Consider the following 23,819-nt stretch of genomic DNA (forward strand, 5'->3'; position numbering starts at 1 on the left):
CTCGGCATCTCCATCTCCATCGTCTATTTTAGTACTCAGGCCTGGTCCAGATGCATCTTCTCACTCATTCGGCAGAACGCAGAATACACTCGGTTTCTCTTAATACAGAGTCTGAAGGAATTTCGTCCTTTTTATTTTAATTTCGCGTTATTCAGGTTTAGTGTAATGACAGTGAAGACATGGACATGGCATGAAGGACAGCACTATTAAGGCAAAAAACTGGAGGACACGTTTTGTAACGGAATTCTTAATTTTGCCGAAAGGTGGTGAGGTTTGTACAGGGTTTCTTCATTTTTTTTTCTTTGTGTTGGTAAATGCTTTAGGTTTTGTCTCCAGAGCTTTAAAAAATAAAATCTAGTTGAAGTGGTGCCAAGACCTTCCACACAGCCCAAACACAGCTCTCTTATGGAATTTGCACAAGCTAAAGATCAGTGCTATTTTCTGCCTGAACAGCAGTGATACAATGTGAAAATGCAATTAACCATTCATAAATAGGTTTGGGAAGTATACAAGACACTGGACAAGTATAATGTAAAGGGTGTATATCCCAATTAAGCATTAAAAAGTAGGAACAATCATAGTTATTCATTTTATAGATTAAGTAAAATGTCCAACATTTTTTTAGATGAAATATTGTCAAAAATTATCCTCCAGTATAGGAAATCTTTGCAAAATCTCCAATTCCAACAGATATGAAAATGACCATGACATTAAAGTCTTTTTAGATAAACATATCTACAATCTTGAGAATATATTTACACCATTGACAAGATGCACTGCTCTCTCTGTACAGCCCCTGCTTTGTGCCTATGGTGCACTATCACTTCACATAGCTGGTTGGCTTGAATTTGAATCTCCACAAAAGTCTTTAGTCATGCCCTGTTCACACAGTCCTGCCTCATTTGTTCCTCTTGTAGATCTTCTTGGCAAAGTTAAGGAACACGGCATGGGGAAGATTTTGAGCGTGACGCTGGATGAGGCCCTGGAGACGCCGGTAACTCTCTTCCTCGTACTGGTGGTACCGGATGGGCAGTTCCAGAGTGTCATAGAGGGCCTTCACTCTCTCCACACTCTCAGCATCACTGCGACCATAACACGCCTAAGGGAGAGAGACAGAAAGAGGCGCAGGTAGAGAGAGAGAGAGAGAGAGAGAGAGAGAGAGAGAGAGAGAGAGAGAGAGAGAAAAGCGAGAGTCACACAAGGATGATGGTTAGATGGGTCCTGTTTGTTAACGGCACCGACAGACACTCCATAGAGCCATGGAGCAGAGGCGTTTACACGTTCCAGATTCAGACCCGTATCTGAAGCCCTCTTGCGCAGTGCAGTGGTTTCAACCGTCACAGTGAGGAGTTCTTATGGCATCTGGGCCCAACAAAATTGCACTTCAAAAGAGAAAGAGCCGAAGCAGGTCCTGCAGTGTCTGTGGGATACTACTCCCCACAAACACAAACGCAGAAACGCAGTGCTGCAGCAGGGCAAGGCCAGCATGGCAGTGCCCATCTCTCACTTCCCTCCATATTTCATCCTCTAGCCTTCCCACTCACTCACCTGTAGTTCTGTTCTTTGCTCAGGGGTCATAATCCCCAGTGCTGTGACCACCAGCCAACTGCACTTGTTGTCCTGGATATCGGTGCCAATCTTCCCCATCACCGCAGGGTCTCCATAGCAATCCAAGTAATCATCCTGGCAACAACATACATCAGGATACCCATGCTATGAAAAGTTGACTACTGAATAAATGGTGGCGTATTTCCAGTGTGATTGTCCAATAAGGAAGCTGATCATAGGCTGATCATAGGCTGATCATAGGCTGATCATAGACTGATCATAGGCTGATCATAGGGGTGTACCTGTATCTGAAAAAACTCGCCCATTTCAAGCAAGATGTGCTTGGCATTATTGTGCTCCTTCTCGCTGTTGATCCCTGCCTGTGGTGGGTGACAACAATAAGCTCAGCATTGTAACAAGTGTGTGTGCAGGTGCACCACACACACACAAACATACACACACACACACTCAATGAGACCAGCAAACTCATGGAGTCCCCATTTTAGTGTTGGGGACTATCATTGTCATATCATAACTATCCCACATACATCTGAAGTCCATATAGGATCCTATAAGGGTGAATTGCTATTAGTACTATTAGAGAATGTGGGGAATTTGACATTTGACAGGAAAATGACATCTATTTATAAGTATAAATATCAAATAAATAAATAAATATCCGTTCTATAAATAAGTACCTTCATAATGTTGACACGAGCAATGCAAGCCAACTTGGAAATGATTCAGAGTTCTACTCTAAATTTGGCAGAAGCGAACACAGATGCTGAATACTAACACTATTTATTTCTCCACTTGTTTCTGCATACTATTCCCAAAGCCTTAGTTCTCAAATAACTTTGTGAATGTAGTGATGTAGTGAACTACTGCACCACCACTATTGTGCACACACACACACACACTCTCTCTCTCTCTCTCTCTCTCTCTCTCTCACCATGTACATTGCTGCAGCCACAGGGAGGTAGAAGGAGTAGAAAGCAGTCTTGTATTTCACTATGGCTTTATATCTGCCAGGAGATAAGAAACACGCTTATGTTCCCATCAAAAGTGCCCAAAGGTCAGTGAGGATAAATCAGTACCTTCATGACAGATTCCATACCATTCTGTATGGATTCCAGTAATCTGTACCCCACACAAGGTTTTCCCTTTCATCAGATCTCACTCAATTCACACCCCCCACCCACCTTCCCCCTCCCCTCTGTCTCACCTCTCTAGGGTGAAGCGGTCCAGGTCAATCTTCTTTGGTGGTGCTGTCATAAGGTCAAGGGTCTGGCCGAGCTCCGTCTGGAAGGACGTCTGCAAGAGATGACCCAAGATTTAGGTCATGTATGTAAGCAATCACGTATATACGCATATAAATACACAAATAAGAGTTTACGAAGACTTTTCACCTCTGTGAAGAGCTCCAAAAGACTGACATAGTAGGGCTGTTCTCTGCAATTCCTGCGCAGAAGACGGTAAATGGACCCCTCCAGGAGAAAAGCATCATTAATGGCATCTAACCCGATGCCTTCCTGAGAGATGCAAAATGGTTACAGATCAGTAAACAAATTGAGGGAGTGGTCTCTGAGTGGTCCTATGCCCTGTTAAACAAAACAAAAAACCCTCATCCCTTATAAAATCTCAATTATGTCAAACAGTTCAATACTTGCTAAAGATGGCAAATGACATTACATAACTACAGCATGCACGCCACAGCATGCAGGCTTCTAGGCAGAGGTTTCACACTCCCTTGGTAGTTCTCTGTGTATGAAAGCATCTCCACAATATCAGGTCACACAAACTGAGGAGGATGAACTAGGCCTCCATGGTCATGTCCTCAGAAAGACTGAAATCCTGCTGCCCCATTTACAGCCTAAACCCTAAGTGAGCAAAATGCAAACTACTACTACTGCGGTGGCTTGTGTCATCACTGTGCAAAAAGTTGCTCGTCCTTTCATGCTTGTAATCACTTTTTAATGAATGTCATTTTTATGCAGAATTACATTGATCATTCACATTGTAGCTAAAAGAGGAACACGCTGCAGACAGATGTGGACTCATATGTATTTTCCTAAATCCTAATAGAAAAAAAAACCCTGTTAAACAGACTTACTCTCAATCTTCACCTTAAACATTCACCTACTCTGCTCAATCATATTAGGTCAACCTTAGAGCTGCCACTTATAGTCCATCTATTATCATTAAAGGTCTATCTCCCCTATCCAAAGCATCATTGGTCAGATTCTGACCACAGTACCACTGCTGACTGAACTGCACTTCTCTGCTGTACACAAAGGCCTTCAAACAGCCTTGAGTGCCATTGCAAAAACAAATATATTCTGGAGCTCCAGTGTTCTTATATAAAAGCTCTACTACCATCTCACCTTCTTATACCAGCAAGGCTGACCCCTCCGTGTTACAGAGGCATCCATAATGTCATCTGCCACCAAGAAGAAAGCCTGGAGCTATGGAAGAGATTGAATAGAGGTGGGGGGGAAAAAACAGATGTTAGAAAAAGATATGTGCGTGTTGTCCGGCCACAGAACGCCTGCCATTTCAGCTCCTCTAGTGGTGACAATCAAATATATGTGAAGTATATATGTGAAGTGTGATTCTGTGGGAGAGAGGGAAAAGCCAGTCCGCTCACCAGTTCGATACACCATCCGACCAGCAGGGCACGCTCGACCTCGTCATGAGACAGCGTAGCAGGCTGAACAAACTCCCGCAGTGAACCAATCACGGACAGGCCACGGTTCCTCTTGCCTCCTGGGGCATTGTACCGTAGAATCTAAAGAAAGATAGGTTTGTCGCAAACTGACGCACCAGAACTAAAATGAACTAGTTTAAAAGATCACATACAACTTCAGGGGCACATAAGATTAAACATCAAACTGGCCTAACTATTGTCAACCAATTTTGTTTGTTTGTTTTTGTTTGTTTGTTTTGTTGTTGTTCACGAAGCCCCAATCCTTTATACAACTCTTGAGGGTGTGTAAGTTGAAGTTGATAAAGTTAAATGAAAGGAGTGGCACATGCAAGCTGCAGACAAATTAGAGATATCGCCAAAACAGTTTTTTTCCTGGAACCACAACATATCTTTGAATATGAGTTTTCGTACCTCACGGAGTCTATTGAGTGCATCAGCAAGGACTGGATCTGTAATATCCTGCTCTGTTAATTCAGACACAATCTTCTCAAACTGTCTATCAAAGAGTTGAGCGTCTGACATCTGGACATCATTACTGCAGTTGCTGTCACCCTGAAAATATTGGCATATACATAGCAAAAATGTCCATATTACAAAGTGTAATACAAAAAACGTCCTCATGCCAGCTTCCACAGACACAGCTCTGCATGTACTTAACAGTACAGTGAGTCTGGGGCAATACTGACAGCTTCACACAGAACATGATTCAGTTTGTGGATTCGTGGTCACTATTGATACTCAAATAGATGTGCACAAGAACAGATTTATTTCATAATGTAGCTTTGATGCTTTCACAATGTAGCTAGAACAGCCCTACTACAGCGACGGTTCTGTTTATTAGAAAGTGTAATGTCTCTTATCCACTCGTTGACATTAATAGAAAAGAGACTTAAAACTGAATTATGACAAATCAACATCAAACATATCAATAGTGTGCTGCTATTTTAGGATGTCACTTCATAAACAGACAACAGGATGGACTTCTCTAGGTTAATCTTAGTTCTAAGATAGCCAACTACATGAGGTTAACAGACACAACAATGTGAACCGCAGTGCGAATAATAAAATAAATTTATTTTAAACAAGCACAACAATCAACAATTATTCCAACGTTACGTCTTACCATTTCTTTCGAGTCTCGTTCAAGCTAATGCCAAAACACAGACCGTCACTTATTTGAGACGGTGGTTATATTTTCCCTGTCATTGCCGTACGAAAACACGCGACTTCCCACGGATTGAGGGCTTTGTTGTCATTGTAGTTTTTAAGGTCAAACGGGGTTATTTTACCCACATGTCTGTACACTTCAAGTCCCGAAAGTCTCTGCGCGTGGGGCACCGGTGAATCGGAAAGCTTCATATGACGTACATGAATGCCATTGGTTAGAGCAATCGGACGAGGATGGGCTTCAGAGCGACAGGCCAATGAACGATTCAGATGGGCGGGGTTCGTGGCAGTGGATCCATCTGATGTTGTAAATGTCAGAGGAACGTACACAGTCGGTTACAGTTACCCAATCCTGAGCCGGTGTGTGTACATTGCGCCCATAGACTGTACATGCAAGTATCGAATAGAATGCACACGGTATAGTTTATGCTTGCACCATACAATGCTTTCATTGTTTGTTAAGTATCATAGAAAGCATAGACATATGTGTTGAAAACTAAGACTTGAAAACTGAGTTTCAGGTGAACAAAATAATTTTTTTGTCATGGCTGTACACATAAATTTGGATAACAAATTTGATTGAATTTGATTGACTAAGTTACAGGCCACGGTCACCAAACGCTGAGTTGGACAGTGTGTAAAAATCAGTAAAGCTCTGTTGAATCAGTTGAAGGAGCAGAATTCACAATTATTCAAGAAGATATTGAAAATGAACACTTTTATTGTTTATTATGTCATGTTTAATCCTGATAGCTTTCATATAACAACAAAAATACCATCACGATTCACTGCTAACAGTCATTTTTGCAACTATTATTTCAGAAATTCACATGTTGAGGGAGTGGTCTCTGAGTGGTCCTGTGCTGTTATCTTATAGCATCCGTTCAGACTCAGATGTACAGTTATAGTGAGTCATTTCAAAGCAATAATTCAAAACTGGAACTCACTTGTAACACTGCAACAATGTTAAGCTTCATGATTATGATGTAGATGATAAAAACCTTCTTAGAATCGATATATATTACCAATGAGAGTGAAACTTAATTTAACTGGAAATTTGAAAGAAGGTAGTAATTTGAAAATATATATTAAATGTATTCTGTGTAGTTTGTACAATCACTGTCATTGGCTACACAACAAAAGCAAACTATCTATGCCAGCGGTGTCCAAAGTGCGGCCCGCGTTCAAATTTTCACTGGCCCGCAATCTCTGTTGACCACAGCATTTTTATATTTCACCAGAAGAGGGCAATAGACTCCAAAAAGCTATTTTATATTTCACCAGAAGATGGGAGTGTACATTATACCATTATACTATCGCAGCCACAGATGGCAGGGTATACTATAGTGCAGGGGTACTCAACTGGCGGACCGCGGTCCGGATCCGGACCCGAACGCAGTAATGTCCGGACCCAATCTCATTCCTGATTAACTGGATACGGACCAAAAAAAAACCGGAGCATTTATTTCAGGGCTATTGAAAAAACACTCCGTCACGAGTGTTACGTTTGCCACCCCCGCTCAACAACTTACGTTCGCCACACCCCCGCCGCACCGGACCTCAGGTCACAGGTATCTGCCAAAATTGGACCGCGGACAAATTTTTTTGAGTACCCCTGCTATAGTGTATACTACCCCACCCCCCTCTCCCCTCCTTCACCTCACCAAATCTGGCCCTCACTGCTCTTGAAGTTGCTTAGAAATCCATGGAATCCACAAGAAGGCGACATATATCTATTTTTTACAACAGTCTGCAAGGTGTGTTTTATTCCTTATATCTGTATTTGTGACAAAATTCATAGGTAAATACATTTTGCAGCAGAGGTGGGGACTCGAGTCACATGACTTGGACTCGAGTCAGACTCGAGTCATTAATATTAAGACTTTTGACTTGACTTGAAAAAATATTCAGAGACTTAGACTTGACTTGGACTTTTACACCAATAACTTGGGACTTGAATTGGACTTGAACCTGTTTACTTGCAAAGACTTCATTTTTTTTTACCCCAAATCTAAATTTTAAAACGCATATTAATATTTATAAAGTGCGCCCCATTAATTTCATTTCCGTCCTTCTGACGCAGACCAGTCCACTGCTTTTCCACACTCTGTACGTGTGTGTGTGCATGAGCTGCAGCACAACCAATCAAATGGGGGGTTGGCGAACGTAATTTTTTACCGGGCGGGGTGTAAAATGGACACAAATTAAGTATTATATCGCGATCGATCGATCGCCAGTGGTTGGTGCCAGAGCGAACTAGTAACTCATTGAATCATAGATGTGGATCAGAGGTAAATAAACTAGATTTTTTTCCGGCGTGAGAAATCGGATGTGTGGCGTGAGAGCGTGTGAAGACGGTCAAATGCGTGTGTCTCACGCTCAATGCGTGAGAGTTGGCAACCCTGGGTTCTGTATCTGAAATCGGGGAAGAGAGCCTCTCTCTGTCACCATCATAATATCCAGTTCTATCTCAGCATGGATTGTGTATTTGAAGACATCTACGTCGAGAAAAAAATATATTGACAAAAGTGGAGCGAGTTTTCAGCTATGGGGACATCATTCATCGTGCACAAATGACATACAGACTTTTGGCCAGCAAATGCAATGCAGAATAGTTCACTGAAATGTCTAAAGTTGCAGATTCCTGTTAATTGTTCAGTTCTTATATTTGTTTGTCTTGTGTCACTCACACATGTTCTCCAAGAAACCAGATAAGAGAAGAGAGGGAAAATGCTGTTATGGTTCGTTGTATTGTACTGTGAAAATATCAGCACTTTTTATTTGAACATGGAGTTCTACTTATGACTTTTTCACATAATATTTATTTCTGGAAAATTGAATATTTTTGCAGCTAAGTTTAACAAATTGAATTGTGCAATAAAGAGGTGTAATTTTAACTTTTTTTATACTTCGTGTTTTCAGTTGCACGTTTTATCAAGATTTGAGGAGAATACAGATTTAAAAAAGAACGCATGTCTATTATTTACATTTAAAATATACCTGCAACATTGGTAAAAAAAAAAAAAAAAAGACTCGAAAGGACTTGAAATTCCAAGTTTCAGACTTGGGACTTGACTTGACTGTTGCCTGTCTTGACTCGAGACTTGACTTGACTTGAGTGTCTTTGCTTGAGACTTGACTCGGGACTTGAGGTATAAAGACTTGGACTTACTTGAGACTTGCAAAACACTGACTTGGTCCCACCTCTGTTTTGCAGTATTGCAAAATATGCATAAGATCTCAGAAATGACACAACACAAGCCTGTCATCCAAAGGGATCCAACAACACAGTGAGTCCTCTTCTGTCGTCTTGGTGGTTGAACAGCTAAAAAAGATGAGTCCTTATTTATTTGAACTCATTCTAATCAAAATCATTAATACAGATAGTCTACCATGCAGAATAGATATACCCCATCACATTCAGACAGACCCATCTTAAATTAGATGCAGTATATGATGGGGGGAACTAAATGCTATAACGGTCAATTACTTAAGTGAGCTTCAGCATACCTGCAAGAGTCATGGTAATGAGCTGCAGTATGTTCTGGTATCCTGCAATTCCAAAATGGAATTAACACATACAAAATACAATTCATGGTTTGCTGTAGCAAATATTTCAAAAATGTTACAGATTTTGATAATTTTGTCAAGTTTCATTTTTAACCTCTTTCTTCAAAATTAGGCTGCAACACCCCCTCAAATGGGAAACAATGTTTACCGTGAGTTATATCTTGTTTGGGGGCATTTGTGAAGGTCTCTAAAAAAGATGTGTTTGGTTTGTTAAAATATAAGGTGTTGAAGCATTTTTAAGGTGTTCTCTTTAATCTGAACATTAAGCATATTAAAGCCTTGAACTCACCGGGGGTAATCTTGGTTTTTCGTTTTCATATATTGGTTCCCTTTTCCCTGATCATGAGAAAACAGATATGATTATAATGTGGAAATTCATTATTGGAATATACAGATACCAAAGCATGCACTGGAGTGTTGATGATATTTTTTAGTTTATTATTTTTTAGCTTGATCATCTCCCCAGTTTGATTCGTCTGTGTCAGTTTTCACTGCACTGCAGAGATGTGTGTGAGAAGTGTGTGAGTGTGTCTGAGCAGGTGAACCCAGATGCCAGGTCTTCACATCCTGCTCTGTGCCCACGTCTGCACCCCTGAGCTGGAGACTGTCCAGCTCCACCTCCACAGCAGCAGGACAGAGGAACTAGGTATGCGTGGAGCAACGGACCTGCCATTCAGGGAGCATGGAGAACCCACGTCTCCTCAACCCCTCACCACAGCATCGTCTAGACTGGACAATCCAGGCCAGACAGGTAACCTGGCCGTATGACTTACTCTGAGGTTGCCTTTGGAGTGGTTCTTCATATCTTGGGCCCTGGACCTTGAACGCTGTGGAGTTGTTCTTATCTTCCGGCTTCGCGCTGTTCCTTCTTCTTCCGTCTCTGTTTTGCTTGTCCTCTTCTGCATAGTCCACTACAATCAGAAACATCTCTAGTCAGCACAAGAGTTGCGTAGATTTTTTAAAATATTTTTTAAGGACTAAAATTAAATTTAATACTATTTAATTAAGTTTCCATGAAATAGAATTTCAGTGATTCTCAGCTGAACCTGACAACTAACGGTGAGATTTAATTTCAAGTAACATGCAATATAGACAAATGCATTAGCAGTGTTAGCATGATACTTTATTGCATTGTTTTATTCTCATTGTTGTGTTTTTGCTTGTTTTACTCACTTGACTGTTTCCTCACAGAATGAGCAGGGTCAGCAGAACTTCTACAATATAATAATGAATGATGATTACCATAATTATGAATGATGATTACCATAAATTTGAATGATGATGACCATAATTTGTTTGTTTACAAAGTGTTGCTAACTTTCAGTCAGTTTAAATATGTGGGTGTGAAGTCCAAACTAGTTTTTTCATTCTTTCATTTTGGATTGTAGTTTAATGCATTTTAATTAGTGCACCAGTACTGCCAAAGAGAGATTTGGGACTTACTTAAAGTGAACTATGAGGAAGCAGAGAATCCCGATCAAAAGCTCCACTCCCAAAATAACACCCACTGCAATACCTGCAGCTGCACCAGGAGAAAGTCCTGATGCTGCAGCTACACACACACACACACACACACACACACACACACACACACACACACACACACACACACACACACACACACACACACACACACACACACACACACAGTTTTCATGTTCAAAATAAATTGACAAATAATCTACATTGCTTTGCTAATTCATCTTAGCTTAACATCTGTAGACATCTTGGATCTGGATGTACGTTTAACCTGTACTTTGCTTCTTCTTGAAGCACCACTATGAACATGGACAAATCTCTCACTTATTAAACTTTAGTTTCCATGGTGCCGCTGTGGTCAGGTGTAGGGTTCCATCACCTTACCTTCCACTGTGAGAAAGACAGCGGCAGAGGCTGTAAGGTCAGTGACGTTGTTCCAGGCGGTACAGGTGTACTCGCCACTGTGACTCAGGTTGCTGCTCTCGACCACGTACAGAGGGGAGTCTCCCGCACTCGCACCATTCACTGTCCACGTTACCATGGCAGCAGGTTGGGAAGCGGAGGAACAGAGCAACAGTATGTCCGAGCCCTCTTCTACCACCTTGGACCCCAGTATCTTCACATCCGGCCCATCTACAACGAGCACACAGGATTACTCCAGGCAGCTTTATGGGAGTGTTCAGACAACACTGGTTTTCCAGTGAATCAAAATTGAAGAGCTAACAAAAAAGGATGAACATGGATTTCCCTAAAGAACAAAGGTTAATTTAACTTGTGCACTACAATACTACATAAAACATCTAAAAGTATTGCCATTCATATCATACGAGCTGGTCAATAACTGAGCGTTCTTTGAATTTTATTTGCATTAAATCTTTTACCTTGATACTTTCCCAAGTGCATAAAGGACATAATTTGGCAAATGGATATGTTAAATAACAAGGTAGAAATTTATTTCAGGTATTTTATACTTTAGTGCTGTTTCAATTATATCTATTATTCAGAATTAAATGAGAAGTCAAGTTATTTTTTGTTCTCACACTACCAGAACCAGAACTATTCAGGCCAGCATAAACACTCTCTTAAGTACTTCTTTAACATTGGAAGAGATGGTATTTTTCAAAGATTATCATCAACAAGATGAGCTTCAAATCTTTCTTTGATGCTAAATATGTTTCATACTTACAGCTAACAGTCATTGTGTAGTTAGCTGTATCAGAGCTAACAGGGTTGCTGAGCCTACACCCATATTCACCGCTGTCTGATCTCTTCACTGGACTGATCGTCAAGGTTCTGTTATCAGCTGAGAATGTGAATCTTGTGCTGGGAAACAGAATTTGATCATCCTTCATCCATTCTGTGGTAATAACGGTGCCGTTTCCCATGCAAGCCAATTGGGTTGAGCTATTTTCAATGAGAATGTATTCAGGGCCAGTGATGGATACTTCAGACACCAGCTCTGAGAAAGAGTGAAAATCACAGGTTAGGCATGGCTGAAAGTTGTGCAACTCATAATATTGTTCTTGCCTTACAGTTAAGCTTCGATGAAGAACTTCTAGTCATTACTAGAACAGGCTGTACGAGATGTTCAGTTCAGCTCCATGGCAGGAACGTCCTGTGATGGTGCCATTTCTCTTGAACTGTATGTTTACTTGTCTTTTGTGATTTTTAATTTTGGTGTTATTTAATGTTATTGCAAGGTTTCCTGTTATTTAATGTTATTGCAATGTCTTTAATGTTGACTGCTTTTATTGTGAAACCGTATTGTGAAACTGAAAGTGAAACTTCCTTCAAGTGAAAAAGAATATCTTACCAAAAACCTCCAGGGAAATATGTCCCTGCTGTGATAGTGTATCTGTTGTGTATGTTAAGGAATACACTCCAGAGTCAGCCATGGTCAGAACTCTTAGTTCCAGAGATCCAGTAGTCTTGTTCAGACTCACTCTCTCTCTGTATTCAGGGAGAATATCCTCTGACGTTGGGGTAAATATTACAATGCTCTTATTCATGAAACTCCACGTGACTACATCAGATAGCTGAGGAGGAGTAATGGTGTTGAATAGGACTGTTAACCCTACAGTCCCATATATTGGTCCTGGTGGTAATATATCCTGCTCTTGACTGGACCCTGGGGAAGAGAAAGTATTTTATCATTCCCATCTTCAGAAAAATAACCTCATACATCTGACCTCCAAACTCATACATATGGTGTCATCTCAAGCTCATCGACAAAGATTTGTCGAGTTTACACAGTGTCAAAATCAAAAAATAATGCAGTGAGGAAAACCGCTGGGTTGATGATACAGGTCACACAGGTTCAGACTGACAGGGAGGCTAAGGAGAAATAAGCACTCTTTGCAACTATATGTGTTGTAAAGCATCTCAGAATGTTCAACAAGAAGTAGAAAATTGGGGGCTATATGGGACTCAAAAGTGAGTGATGGTTCAAAGTTTATAGTAACTGCTACATTAGGAGCAATGGAAGAGTTGTACATACCGTACCTATTGAAATAAATAGTTTTCTTCTAGATATAAGCATAAGAGCTAAGTATGTCATAGCACAGTATCAAAGTTCTTAAGAGATCTAAAAATATTGGAGATGACCAAAATATTGAGGAACACCTCATCAACTGAATATAACAGATTATTATCAACTCTTATGAGGGCAGACTCATGTAGAAGGTAACAAGGACACATTCCTCAGGCAGGTCCGTCATAAGCAGTATGACAAAGTTAAATTGCCCTTTGTCCTTACTGAAACTCAAACAATTTTTTTTCTACATAAAGAAAAATCTCTTCAATGAAAATGCCCACAGCAAAACATTGAATGTGATCAATATGTATTTTGCAATGAAGCAAAGTCCTGTTTTCTTTTAAAGCCATGTTATCTATTAACATTAAATGCACAACACCCCCAAGTTAAGACAAAAGTGCTCTATTCTTTTACAAAAATGCACTGCCTTAAACACAAAAATGATGTTCTTTACCTGTCAGCAGGACTACGATCAAAACAGTCAATATAACCCACTCCATGGTTGCTATGTTTTGTTTTATTTCATACTGTCTGGCATCACATTCAGCTGGTAATGCTCTCATATCTATGCAGGGGTAGCTTAATTATTTGGAGAACTTCCTTATGACAAAGTGGCCTTTGGTTTACGACTCTGGGAATCCATTTGTCTACTCTGCTACTCTGATTGTACTACAGTTGATATGGCAGCTCACCTCTCCGTTTCCTCTTGTGTCCTTTATAGAGTTTAACTATATAAAAAGCTTGTTTTGAGAATTTTGTTTTATTATATAATTGACAGTCCAGTAATATTAATGTGTAACAAAAATGTGTACACAAACATTTTATATAAACCAATGTTTAAAACAGAACAATTTCCAGAACAATTTTCAATCAGCCATTTCTTGGAAAAAGTACAGAAAGTAATTCACAATCAGTTAAACATCTTTCTTCAAAATTACATGCATGAAAGATGTAATCAGGCATTAGACCTTCTTATTACATGACATGCTATTAATAAGCCCGATAACTGCTTATCAAGCATTGTTCAATAAATGAATAACAATTTCTTGAAAATTAAAATGGAAATTCTTGTTATTGTATCTATTGTTATTAGATCTATTAGATCTAAAGGGCTGAATTTGTGAATATAAAATGATATTTATCAACATATATTGAAGCTAAAAATGTATTATTCTTCATTCAACTTTAAAGCTCACAGTGCAACTAAAGCAACATTTTCATCTCAGACAATGTCAGGTCTTATCTTACACTACATAAAGCTAAGACGGTGACTCATCCTCTTGACTGGATTATTTCAATGCATTGGATCACCTGAAAGATTAGACAAATTACAGGGAAGTAGCAAAGTTTAGTGAGATGCTGGCATCAAAACACTGATCAGATATGGGGGGGGGGGGGGGGATTTGGCTTTGAATAAAGGAGAAGCAAAGAACCAAGGCACAAGTGCAGCCAATCAGTGATTGGGAGTAGAGCGAGTGTAGTGTGTGTGTGTGTGTGTGTGTGTGTGTGTGTGTGTGTGTGTGTGTGTGTGTGTGTGTGTGTGTGTGTTTATGTGTGTGTGTGCACGCGCTCGCACACACTGAAGCAGAACTTCAGTGGCTCCCTGTTCAGTGTCTATTTGTATATATGTATATATGCAAACATCCAGCACCAAGAAATCCATTTGGATAAAGTTTTGACACGAAAACAATAGAAGATATACAGCAGACAGAGAGACAAATCTTTAATTACACTTTTTCACCATTACTTCAAACAAAACCTTTGTAACAACTGCATACATAACATTACATATGTAAGTTGCATTTTAACCCTGTTTATATAGATTTTTAAAGCAACTATTATTTCCGAAAACTGTTTAAGAAGCCTTATAAATGTTAAGGTCTCATAAAATGAAAATTGATATTTAACTCCTGAACTGATGTGAACCGCTAGGTGTGTTTAGTTTGGCATTACACAGGAAATGCCAGAATGCCTTTAGTTACAGGAAACTCAGCAAATTGTTTCCTTTGACACTCCCTGTCATTGCTCAGAAAGACAGAGAGAGATGAAGGGGGGTGTAGACAAGAAACCAAAACAGACTGTCTTGGTGAAGTGGTTGATATGACCTAGTGACCGAACATACCAAACATGTTGATCTCAGTAAACTAACTCAACAATATTCCCTTGAATACAATATTTTGATACAGACACATGTTCAGAAGTAAAAGTTATGTCATATTGTTGAGTGTTTTTTTCTGCCCCATGGTACAACAGCTCTCTCCTGAAGATGACAAATGAAATGAGATAAATCAAGCTTCAAAGATTCTGGATATTGGCTTCCAAGACAGAGATCAAATGTGACACGTATTACAGTGCTGTAATAATATAGTTTGCCAAAAGCATCTGCGAAATACAGAGATCATGCTGAACAGTAAAGCATTTTACAAACGCTAACTGACCAACAGTAGGCTAACGGACCAAGGTGAGGGACTAAATCTAATAGAACGCCATCATCATTTGCCACTTTCATGTATCTCTCAGGCCCCGCCCACATTTTTTCCAACACTTTCACACAGTCACAATCTTTTGAACACCCCCCTCTCCTTCAACTAGTACAACTCTCCCCTCATCTCTCTGTATTCTTGTCCTCCCTCTCTTTCTCATTGCACAACGTAACCCGACAACCCCGGCGACAACACTGAAGCTCAGACCCAGAACCACTAAGCCCAGAACCAGCAGGTGTGAGGTACTGCCCTTCTTTACCTCGGAGTACTCCCATAGTCCTACTGACACCATGCTCAGACCGATGAGAGTGCCCCAGAACCCAAAGGCCAGCATGCAGGAGCCCCAGGACAGTTCTGTGCCTCCCGTTACAACTGTGACCCCTGCAACAGAGACAATCTTGCTCTGTATGGTGACAGTTTCAGACTTGGGGTCATAGATCACTGCAGGGGTAGAGTCAGGCAGGGCAGCCGGATTGAGGATTGTTTCCATGATGAGTACAGTTCACACCCGCAGCGTCCCAAAAAGCTCCTAGCCGACTGCACCAAAGATGAGTAGCTTGCTTATGTGGCTTCAAAAATGTAATGACAGTGATCAGTAGCTTTGTTGCTGTTAAGATACAGTCAAAAACATCTTTGGTTACAGCTGAAATTCTTTGATGGTGAATAGCTGGGATATGGCAGGCAGGTGTCAGTTCTAGTACATTTCAGTCATCTTGGTGTGAACCAGTAATGCATTATATGGACCAGTAAAGCACTGTAAGAACAGTAAAGCACTGTAAGAACAGTAAAGCACTGTATGAACCAGTAAAGCACTGTATGAATCAGGTGTCTTTCAGCTCTTCCTTGAAGCTGCTACATCAGACCTTTTCTCCTGTGACGTACATGCCCCTCTGATCTTCTCGCCACTCTAGGACTGTTCAGTCAGACAAGGCTGGAAAGTTGTGAGGAAATGTTAGTGTGAGCCATGAAGATGTAAATAATGACACACATGCATTATCAAACAAGCTGGACTCATTGTTAAAATGTATAAAAACCTGACTTCAATTAGACTTGGTTAAATATCGACTGAACTCAAGTGCATGTGCACTATAACTATTGTAACATGTAAATGAACATCACTAGTGAAAATAGAAGTGACAGGGAAAAAATATTCTCCTCTCACCTTTCAGCTCACGTGCATGGTCTCACACAGCCATCTCACGCTCGGAAGAGGATCGACAGGCAGCCATACGATAGACAACAGCCATCACACTATGACCTGAGTGGCTCAGCTAGCTAGACCACTACAGCACTAAAGCAGTGCTTCCGCAGTGCAGGACTGAGATCTCCGTCGCTGTGCCTCTAACTCTCTTAGTGAGACTAATGTAAAGAAAGGACAAAAACCTTGAAAAAGAAAGAAAATTGTTTGTTTATGATTTCTCAAGACCACCACCCTGTGAGGGGAGGATTGCGTAGAATGAAGCAGGAGAGTCTAGAGCCAGGGCCTTTTATTTGACACGTCATCGCCACCAGACGCCGCCGTTCCACCACAGGGCTAGCTGTTGTTATTATTTTCCTTATCATTTGTTTGTTTCCATCGCCCTTTGTGTTCTGAAGGAAAGCCCTGTCCGTCATTAAGCATCATTATGAGCCATTATCTCCTATTTATGTAAGACCCACTCCCTTCCTCTGCTCCCTCCATCCCTCTCCCTCACTCAGGCTCTGGCTGCAGTCTGAGTGGAAGCATTGTTTTCTTGGGAGAGAGAAAGTTTTTTTTCTTTAAAACAAATTTCCCCCTCCAGCCTGCTCTGTTGGTCTTTCCCTTGTCTCTTTATCCTGCCTTTATCCTGTGCAACAAGGACAAAACAAATAGGCAAATGAAAAGAGAATAAAGTGCTTTATTTCTTTAAACCATCAAAATATTATCCTGAAGCGTTTTATGCTTATTCCCCACATGTACCCCCCAAAAAACCCCTGCAACAAACAACAAATGCTGTGTCAATATTTTCTATAGTATATTTTCTATTTCTAGAATCATTTGAGAGCCTTAACATCGCATTAGTTATATGTATTTTGTTAGGATTATGACACGTATGGATTGAAATGTGGTCTAAATATAGGTTACAGATCCTGAGTTGAGTTAATTGAAGCCAAATCAGATCACAGGCAGAGCCAGTGGCAAGCAGCCAGACAATAAATCAATTTGGCCTGACAGTTAGTCTGACTTTTGAGTTAACCTGACAGCCACACGTTATCCTGATATATTCGTTAGCCTGACGGTAAAGTGAGTGTTAGGATTTGAAATCGAGGGGGAAAATCAGTTTGTCAGAGCATGTAAAAGTGTAAAATGATCCTTAATAGATAAACGAAAAAAGCCTACCTAGAAAGCGAGCCCGCTTATTGTTAGGGATTGAAATAGTCTCTAGACGTAGATCATCAGGGTTAACAAACAGCTGTACAAATGTGTTCAGTAGTGTTCCGTAACTGGCGTCAGGAGAACAGATTCACAACACACGGTGTCAGGAACAAGTTCTGAAGTTTAATAAGAAAGACATCTAGGTAAATCCAGAAGAAATAAGATGTGTCTTTAAAACGTTGGCTAAGATGACTGGTGTTCTTATCAGTAAAGGAGGTACAGTGGACTGTGAGGGTAATGGAAAAGTACAAAATATAACAGAGAAATTCTAACTGAGGGGCAGACACGCAGTTAATAAGAAAGACCAAAATGTCAGTGTCATAGTGAATACTAAATTCCCCTATAGTGATTTAGCCTGACAGTATAAACAAGCTTAATTTTATGGCAAAAAATGTTAGTATAACGTTATTTGAGAACAATATTTATATGTTAGCCCAACAATTTTAACGTTAATCCGTTACTGCAAAAAACATATTTTAATCTTAGTCCATGAACAGCATTCTAAAGTTAGTCCAATGCAGTTTGGTGTTTATTATCAGCTGTTAAGTCATTTCACTATGTTTGATGGCTGTATCTTGAAAATTAAGATATTCGTTATTATTCAGTTATTAAATCTGGGTTTCTATGAGAGGCTTGGTGGATGAATAAAAAGATTAAAACGATGAATAGATAAGTGGCATCAGTTAGTAAATGCAGTTTGGGGCTTGGACTCAGATATAAGGCATAAGGAGACCGGGTTGGGAGCCCCTAGTTACCTACCACACTTTACCAGAGTCAGAAGAGCAGAGCAGTGCTGACCCAAATTAATCCATCAATCATCTTTACCGCTTAATCCTGCTAGTAAGGCTCAGTGGGTGGAATTTAGAGCCAATCCCAGTATCATTGGGCGAAGGCAGGGTACACCATAGGCAGGTCACCAGTCCACCGCATGGCCAAGACACACACTCACACCTACACACAATTTAGAGTGTCCAATCAATCTAACATGAATGTCTTTGCCCTGTGGGAGGAAAGTGGAGTACCTGGAAAAAACCCACCCATGCAAACTCCACACAGAGCGGCCCAGGCCGAGAACCAAACCCAGACCACCTTGCTCTAAGGTGACATTGCTAACCACCACACCACCACGCTGCCCAGGACCCAGATCAATGAGATCCTTAATTGAGTCAGCCTCCATCAGCTTTGATTGGATATCCTGCATGTTCATGGTTATCACTCTGCATTTATTGTGTGTCTGGTCTTCCTATAAGCCTAATAATGTTTCCAGAAATTATAAAGGACACCTTAAACTTCTCCAGTGACCTTTATTTTGTGTCAGAGAAATGGGTACATAGGGTCATATTTTAAGTAGTTGAAATCAGATCAGTTGTCTGGCAACTGCTCTCTGGGATTAACGTAGAAGCTTTAATGTCCACTAAGAGGCTGTGTGTTCAGCACACATGGTTACCTGGGCGTGCTGCTGGAGCTTATTTGGAGTGTGAGTTCTCAGCAAAGAAATGCAATTCAGGATGGTTGGAAGTACTGGGTGGACCTCCTGTCCTCCCAGAAACATACTTCAGTGTCTAGCTCTCAAAACTGAAAGACTAAGTCAGTCTAATTAATTAGTACAGACAAGAGAAGAAAAAAACATTAATTAGTACAGGCAAATGCAGTTGCACTGGATTGGTTTATTTTTATTACTAGGGACCCCTAGCAAAAGTTGGCCATTTAAACTTGTACATATGTTTGAAGCCTGGGATTTATTTAAATATGTGTAGTAATTGGAAAGCTGGCATTTGTCAGTTATGTCATAGTTTTTAGAAATGCTTCCACCATAGGCAAAACAGGGGTTTTACTCTCTAGATAGTTTAAAATTGTTGATAGGCTTCTGATAGACAGGCCACAGATGTCAATTTAAGGTTCAACAGCTCAGTCAAATGAAATCCGCCTTACACCGCCTTAACAGAATTAAGCCTGTTGTCAAATGTGACCACCTAAACCCACATCCTCCCACCACACCTACCCACCATATGTCACTTCTTGCCTTTTGCCCCAGGTTCTGCCCCTCCCAGGTTACCGCCCCTCCCAGATTACTGCCCCTCCCAGGTTGCTGCCCCTCCTAGGTTATCACCCCTCCCAGGTTACCACCCCTCCCAGATTACCACCCCTTCCAGGTTACCACCCCTCTCAGATTACTGCCCCTCCCAGGTTACCACCCCTCCTCTCCACAGTCCACATTTCAGACGGACTGTCCACTGACATTCCTTTCTTTGATTTCTGCTGAACAGAAAAGAACAGAAAAAGGTGTCCTGATCCTGTGAGACTCTGGATCGGATTTGAAGAGAGTAAGACCTTTATCTCCAACACCTCCTCCATCTCCTGTGAGAGCAGACACCCAGGCCCAGGCCCCCACCCGCAGCACCCGCCAGCGATGGGTAACGCAAAGAGCAGCGCCATGTCCAAGGAGATCCTGAATGACCTGAAGCTCAACACGCGATTCTCGGAAGACGAGCTCTCACAGTGGTACGAGAACTTCCAGAAGCAGTGTCCGTCAGGACGCATCACGCCAGGGGAGTTCCAGAAGATCTACGACCGCTTCTTCCCTGACAGCGACCCCACCACATATGCCAAGCATGTCTTCCGCTCGTTCGATGCCAATGACGACGGTTCTCTGGACTTTAGGGAGTACATCATTGCCCTGCACATGACGTCTGGTGGTAAGACGGAGAAGAAGTTGGAGTGGGCTTTCTCACTCTTTGATGTCGACAAGAATGGTTACATCACCAAGTCAGAAGTTTCAGAAATTTGCCAGGTATGTTTTTATGAAATTGTCACCAGTGAAAGGAGAGGCAGGAAGGGTGTATAACACATGCACACCCTGTAAATCACTATAGTTGCACTGGCTAAAGGCACGGTGGAGCCACAAAAGTCAGGAAAGAGAAGTGGGCCCTTCAGACATCTATTCAGAGCAGAAAAGCCTATAGATTCTGCTGGAAGGCCAACACTGTTAAAACCTCTGAATGGTTTCAATACTGAACAGCACAAATATATCAAACTAACGCTTGAACACAAAATTATACATCTAATTGATAATCTCAATTATTATGGTAAGTTTTTTACAAAATAGGTAGAGTTAAATGGGTTCAACATCAATAGTGATGTTCAATGATAGTCACACTAAATAATAACATACCACAACCCTGGAATATAAAAATAAATTGTTGGATGCCAAAGAAGTAAAAGAAACTACTTGAAGCTACTTGAAGACACTCATTTCCGTAGGCCATGCGAACATGTCTGACGGGAGATGGGAGACAGACATGAAAATGAGGGGATTTAGAACCTAAAAACAAGTCTAATCTGATTTGGGCTACAGTTTAACCTCAAGCCAAAGCATCTCATGTAGGAGGGGTGACAGAATGTTTCGCAAGAGAATGAGATATGATCCAAACTGCAGACTGCTGCAATTTAAGTAACCAACTCATTCTACTACACCAAAATAACCATAAAGACCCTGATTTTAGCTCTGATCTTTTTTGTAAATGTAGAGTTAAACGAGCATTAAGAGGGCAGTGCGGTGACCTGAGGCAGTGTTAATCTGTGGCCAGAGGCATTGACTCAGACTCTAATCTATCTCTGAAACTTAAGTGAAGGCCCCTTCTTTATCTGGGCTGCAGTGCTGAACCGGTGGTTCCATGTAGACCAGGAAGCACTAGTCTGGGATTCACTCCACTCTGTACACCCTACAGGAGTCCTGGCTGACTGCTCACAGTGTCCTAATCCTGTTAATCAGACACACCCCACTTTTGGTTATTCTTTTTTTTCATTAATTAAATTAATTTGCATTAATTAATTTCATTTATACTTTTCAACATTCCTAAACTGTTTACCAGTGTATAAACAACTGCATTTAATTGTGTTAGCCAGTAGTACAACAGTTGAATTAGACACAGCATGGACTTTTTTTGTAATGAGATAAGAATTTTTGAAGTGAAAGATAGAGTAGTAGAGTGTGTCAGAATTTTAAACATGGCCCATAACAAAAAATTAGCTGCTCTTAATACGCTGAAAATAGGAGGAAACTTAATTTGAGCTGTACAATCGTATTAGTGCCTCAGTTTTTTCTACACATTTATCATATCAGCCAACAGGGGGCGACAAAACATCTCCACTTGCCTATTTAAAAATGTCATTGTAACATTTCATTCTGTCCTGAGGTACCTCTACCTAAATGTGTTTCTTACGGCTCATAGTTTTATTTATGACATTGTTTTCAATATATCCCTTCCAATTTACTCTTAAAACAAACAATTTAAAAATTACACAAAATATTTACCTTAAGAAGCAATAATGGGTGTTTTGTCATAATAATGGCGAGATTGTCATCTTGCACTTCTTGAACTCATCTTGAACAAAAACCATCTGAGTGGTGCTGTGAGCCTGTGATGATCCTAGACTCTGAAAAATCAAGGCTGCTAGACCTACTCTGACCTAAAAAATTCCAGACTTCAGATGTCACACTGAACCCCCATGAAAAAGCATGCAGTTTTCAGAACGGCTAATGTTTCTGCTGTTTCTTCAGCGCTGTATCTTCTCTGCTCCCCGGTCAGGCCATCTTTAAGATGATCCCCAAGGAGGAACAGGCAAAGCTCCCAGCAGACGAGAACACTCCAGAGAAGAGAGCAGAAAAACTTTGGTCCGTGTTCAACAAGAAAGACAACGGTGAGAATTCATAGCGGTGGTAGATGACTGCAATGCGTTACAGGTTTATTATACACGGACACAAAGATGAGCCTTGCGCATGTGTTTGCTACACTGTCTCTCACAGAGCGTCTGGCAGAGGGGGAGTTCGTTCAGGGAGTGATGGATAATGAAGACGCCCTGCACCTAATCCAGTACCAGCCTAGCAAATAGGCGCCCAGGCGCCGTATGCTGGGCCGTATCCCTCGTACTCCTCTTCACTTCCTGTTCCTCTGGGTTTTTTATGCTCTAGGTTTGGTCTCCAGATATTTTGTAAATATAACTATGTACCGTTTCCTCGATAGCAAGAGCTGAGCTAGGTTGTGTGTATTGTGATGTGACACTGCAGTAACACTACCAGGCCTGTGTGCCTGCTCTGTCTTACTCTACACAGCAAAGCAGGAGATCCTGGAGATGTATTATTTTATTTTTTCTGTTCTATTTATAATACACATAGTTCAGCTACTAAAGTTGTCATTTGCTATGTGATTTCAGTATGTGATTTAGTTGATTGCCTTTCCAATGTCTGCTTTATAGCATCTAATATGTGTGTAATTAAGGGGCAAGATAGCCATCCAGACCATCTGTGTTTCTTCAGGGAGAGACAGATCTTTGCAGGATTTGAAGAAGGCTAATACCTTTTATGTAATTTTGTTTAGAGGGGAAAAGGTGGAAAAATGACTGTGGAATAATTTTTTCTGAGAGCCTTTGAAAACAGGCAAGAGTTTCTGCAGCATATCTGCATTTAAGGAGACGGCATGACGCACATGAGCCTCGGTGATCTGTCATGACTGTTCAACTCTCTCTGTGCAGGTACACATAGATGGTAAAAAGCTATAAAGGAATGACTAGGTAATGGGAAGTACTCATATGCTTTGTCTGTAAGTGAATGTGAAAGTGGGTGTTTATGACATTTGCTTTTTTCAGTGGGGGCTGTAGAATGTCTGTGCATTAAAAGAATTTCATGCTTTTTACTGATTTTCCCTGCCCTAACTACTGAGATACACTTCTACACCCTCTCAACGATGCCCTAACACCTCTACCAAACACACTCTCGACCCTGCCCTAACACCTCTACCAAACACCCTCTCCAAATGCTTCATCTCCCTATTTTCATACCTTTCCAATTTTCCTTTTATACTCCCTTAACACATTCACAACCTCAACACAGCTTCCCTCAACACACACACCCTCAACACACACACCCTCAACAAATAC

General features: G+C 40.9%; 4 protein-coding genes across 7 annotated transcripts; 1 reads left to right on the forward strand and 3 right to left on the reverse strand.

Annotated features, from left to right (window-relative positions):
* Positions 1–117: 117 nt before the first annotated feature.
* fdps (farnesyl diphosphate synthase (farnesyl pyrophosphate synthetase, dimethylallyltranstransferase, geranyltranstransferase)) lies at positions 118–5,523 on the reverse strand. Its single transcript, XM_076971038.1, has 10 exons — positions 5,379–5,523; positions 4,667–4,807; positions 4,196–4,336; positions 3,933–4,013; positions 2,958–3,080; positions 2,774–2,862; positions 2,501–2,573; positions 1,851–1,928; positions 1,549–1,683; positions 118–1,099 (listed from the first exon to the last, which is right to left on the reverse strand). Exons 1-10 carry the CDS (start codon positions 5,379–5,381, stop codon positions 899–901), a joined length of 1,065 nt encoding a protein of 354 aa, XP_076827153.1. The 5' UTR covers positions 5,382–5,523; the 3' UTR covers positions 118–898.
* Positions 5,524–8,631: 3,108 nt separating this feature from the next.
* Positions 8,632–22,731, reverse strand: LOC143473810 (cell adhesion molecule CEACAM6-like). Of its 4 annotated transcripts, XM_076970951.1 has the most exons (11): positions 13,459–14,574; positions 12,285–12,599; positions 11,658–11,930; positions 10,856–11,104; positions 10,436–10,544; positions 10,166–10,206; positions 9,766–9,903; positions 9,282–9,328; positions 9,141–9,179; positions 8,933–8,974; positions 8,669–8,747 (listed from the first exon to the last, which is right to left on the reverse strand). In XM_076970951.1, the coding sequence occupies exons 1-9, from the start codon at positions 13,565–13,567 to the stop codon at positions 9,147–9,149; spliced, it is 1,314 nt and encodes a 437-aa protein (XP_076827066.1). In that variant the 5' UTR covers positions 13,568–14,574; the 3' UTR covers positions 8,669–8,747; positions 8,933–8,974; positions 9,141–9,146. The 4 variants fall into 4 exon arrangements, with proteins under 4 accessions (XP_076827067.1, XP_076827066.1, XP_076827068.1 ...); XM_076970952.1 differs by lacking the exon at positions 9,141–9,179 and having other exon boundaries at positions 8,632–8,747; XM_076970953.1 differs by lacking the exons at positions 8,669–8,747; positions 8,933–8,974; positions 9,141–9,179; positions 9,282–9,328; positions 13,459–14,574 and adding an exon at positions 22,198–22,731 and having other exon boundaries at positions 9,351–9,903.
* On the reverse strand, positions 14,711–16,953 carry LOC143473813 (uncharacterized). The gene is made up of 2 exons (XM_076970955.1): positions 16,650–16,953; positions 14,711–16,418 (listed from the first exon to the last, which is right to left on the reverse strand). The coding sequence occupies exon 2, from the start codon at positions 15,975–15,977 to the stop codon at positions 15,552–15,554; it is 426 nt and encodes a 141-aa protein (XP_076827070.1). The 5' UTR covers positions 15,978–16,418; positions 16,650–16,953; the 3' UTR covers positions 14,711–15,551.
* Positions 20,109–23,056, forward strand: rcvrn2 (recoverin 2). Its single transcript, XM_076970954.1, has 3 exons — positions 20,109–20,673; positions 22,472–22,583; positions 22,690–23,056. The coding sequence occupies exons 1-3, from the start codon at positions 20,293–20,295 to the stop codon at positions 22,773–22,775; spliced, it is 579 nt and encodes a 192-aa protein (XP_076827069.1). The 5' UTR covers positions 20,109–20,292; the 3' UTR covers positions 22,776–23,056.
* Positions 23,057–23,819: the final 763 nt, after the last annotated feature.

The sequence above is a fragment of the Brachyhypopomus gauderio genome, chromosome 13 (genome assembly GCF_052324685.1).
Source record: "Brachyhypopomus gauderio isolate BG-103 chromosome 13, BGAUD_0.2, whole genome shotgun sequence".
In the NCBI taxonomy this organism is placed as follows: Eukaryota; Metazoa; Chordata; class Actinopteri; order Gymnotiformes; family Hypopomidae; genus Brachyhypopomus; species Brachyhypopomus gauderio.

Excerpts from the sequence above, each read along its gene's own strand:
- fdps (XM_076971038.1), bottom strand. Across the intron at positions 2,574-2,773 it reads GACCGCTTCACCCTAGAGAG|ATATAAAGCCATAGTGAAAT; the intron begins GTGAGACAGAGG and ends ATCTCCTGGCAG. Across the intron at positions 1,100-1,548 it reads AGCAAAGAACAGAACTACAG|GCGTGTTATGGTCGCAGTGA; the intron begins GTGAGTGAGTGG and ends TCTCTCCCTTAG.
- LOC143473810 (XM_076970950.1), bottom strand. The coding sequence starts at position 13,567 with ATGAGAGCATTACCAGCTGAATGTGATGCCAGACAGTATGAAATAAAA. Across the intron at positions 11,931-12,284 it reads TATTTCCCTGGAGGTTTTTG|AGCTGGTGTCTGAAGTATCC; the intron begins GTAAGATATTCT and ends ACTCTTTCTCAG. Across the intron at positions 9,904-10,165 it reads TTCTGTGAGGAAACAGTCAA|TGGACTATGCAGAAGAGGAC; the intron begins GTGAGTAAAACA and ends TTCTGATTGTAG.
- LOC143473813 (XM_076970955.1), bottom strand. The coding sequence starts at position 15,977 with ATGGAAACAATCCTCAATCCGGCTGCCCTGCCTGACTCTACCCCTGCA.
- rcvrn2 (XM_076970954.1), top strand. The coding sequence starts at position 20,293 with ATGGGTAACGCAAAGAGCAGCGCCATGTCCAAGGAGATCCTGAATGAC. Across the intron at positions 20,674-22,471 it reads AAGTTTCAGAAATTTGCCAG|GCCATCTTTAAGATGATCCC; the intron begins GTATGTTTTTAT and ends CTCCCCGGTCAG. Across the intron at positions 22,584-22,689 it reads GTTCAACAAGAAAGACAACG|AGCGTCTGGCAGAGGGGGAG; the intron begins GTGAGAATTCAT and ends TGTCTCTCACAG.